Source organism: Silene latifolia, chromosome 6 (assembly GCF_048544455.1).
Source record: "Silene latifolia isolate original U9 population chromosome 6, ASM4854445v1, whole genome shotgun sequence".
Classification (NCBI taxonomy): domain Eukaryota; kingdom Viridiplantae; phylum Streptophyta; class Magnoliopsida; order Caryophyllales; family Caryophyllaceae; genus Silene; species Silene latifolia.
The window spans coordinates 87,347,037-87,348,696 of NC_133531.1; the positions used below are offsets into that span (position 1 = coordinate 87,347,037).

General features: G+C 41.6%; 1 protein-coding gene across 1 annotated transcript; it reads right to left on the reverse strand.

Moving 5' to 3' along the window:
- Positions 1 to 353: 353 nt before the first annotated feature.
- On the reverse strand, positions 354 to 1,019 carry LOC141588324 (uncharacterized). Its single transcript, XM_074409771.1, has one exon. It carries the CDS (start codon positions 1,017 to 1,019, stop codon positions 354 to 356), a length of 666 nt encoding a protein of 221 aa, XP_074265872.1.
- Positions 1,020 to 1,660: the final 641 nt, after the last annotated feature.

Sequence of the window (1,660 nt, forward strand, 5' to 3'; positions counted from 1 at the left end):
TGTGTAAGGGGCCTCTCCCTGGTTTTGGAAATGAGAAACATAGGGCCTGTTTAGGCACGGGTTAGCCCACGGTTTATGTACCGTGTTCTAACTTTTTAGAAAACGTTATAAAACGTGTTGAAAATGGGCGTTTGAACCCGGTTTGATTTGAAGGGTCGTTTAGACCGCATTTGTTAATTTGTAGAACTAGACTCGAATAATCATCATTATCTTGATAATATTCGGTGTCGGGTTCGGTTTGACAAACTTTTTTTTTTTTTTTTTTTTTTTTTTTTTTGGTGAAATGTGAGTATATTATATATCAAAATCATAATTTACACAGGTGCATGTATACTAGAACAATCAACAAAATATCACTCCAACAGATGCATATTTTTAAGCCATTCTAAGTCATCTAAATTCAGCAGCTTCTTATCCCTGCCACTGACTCGTACTCTGATCTCCTCTACTATTTGCTTGGCTACTCGTTCTGGACACAGCATGACCTTCTCATTTCTAGCCTTGTTTCTTTGATGCCAGACCTGATATAACAGACACAGCAATAGTGCATTCTGGATACCCCTTTGCAGCTTAGAACCCGTCCTCTGCAAACACCATTCCATCACCCTACTCTCAGGGAAATCCCATCTAGTCAGCTTATTCACCTCCCTCACTATCCTCTTGCTGTATTCACACTCACAGAAAAGATGTTCAGATGTCTCTTCTGATAAGGCACAAATACAGCAGGTATCCTCAACATCCACACCAAACCCAACCAGTTTGGATGTTGTGTTCAGTGCATCATGGGCTACAAGCCATCCCATAAATTGGTGCTTGGGAATTACCCACCCATCCCAGATAACCCTATACCAGTTCACCTTTGGTCTACTCCCCTTGAACCACTCATAGGTTCCAGCAGGTGTATACCCATCAGGTTGAACTTGCCATATGCCATTTGAATAACCTGGTACCATCTCTTCTTTGATTTTGCAGATTCTTCTCCATACCCAGCTTGAACTCATGCTAGGCTTATAATCCATCCAGTTCTGCCCTTTGAGGTAGTTGTTATGGACCCAGTGCACCTATATGGAATCTCTATTGACAGCTATCCAATCAACTAGCCTTCCCACCATTGCCTTGTTCCAATTTTCCTGATCCTTAATGCCCAAACCTCCCTCATCCTTTGGTCTACAAACAGTATCCCATCCAACCAATGGAATCCTCCTGTAGTCTGCACTATTATCCCATAAGAAATTCCTACACACTGCCTCAATCCTCTTTATCACTCCCTTGGGCAGAACAAACATTGATGCCCAATAAGAATGTAAAGAATTCAGAACACTGCTAACTATGGTCAACCTACCAGCATATGAGAACTTTCTTGCTCCATACCCATGAATCCTAGAGCATATTTTGTCCACTAAGCATTCACAATCCTGTTTCTTTAGCCTTGTGGTTTGAATGGGCATGCCAAGATATTGGAACGGGATTTGGCCTTCAACAAACCCTGAGACTTGTAAAATCTCAAGCTTAAGCTGTTCTGGTACATTCCTGAAATAAGCACTAGATTTTGATGCACTCACCTTCAGTCCTGTTGCTTTAGAGAATGTAGAGAAAGCTTGCAACAGTAACATCATTGACTTAGCATCCCCTTTGCTGAACATGAGGACATCATCCGCAA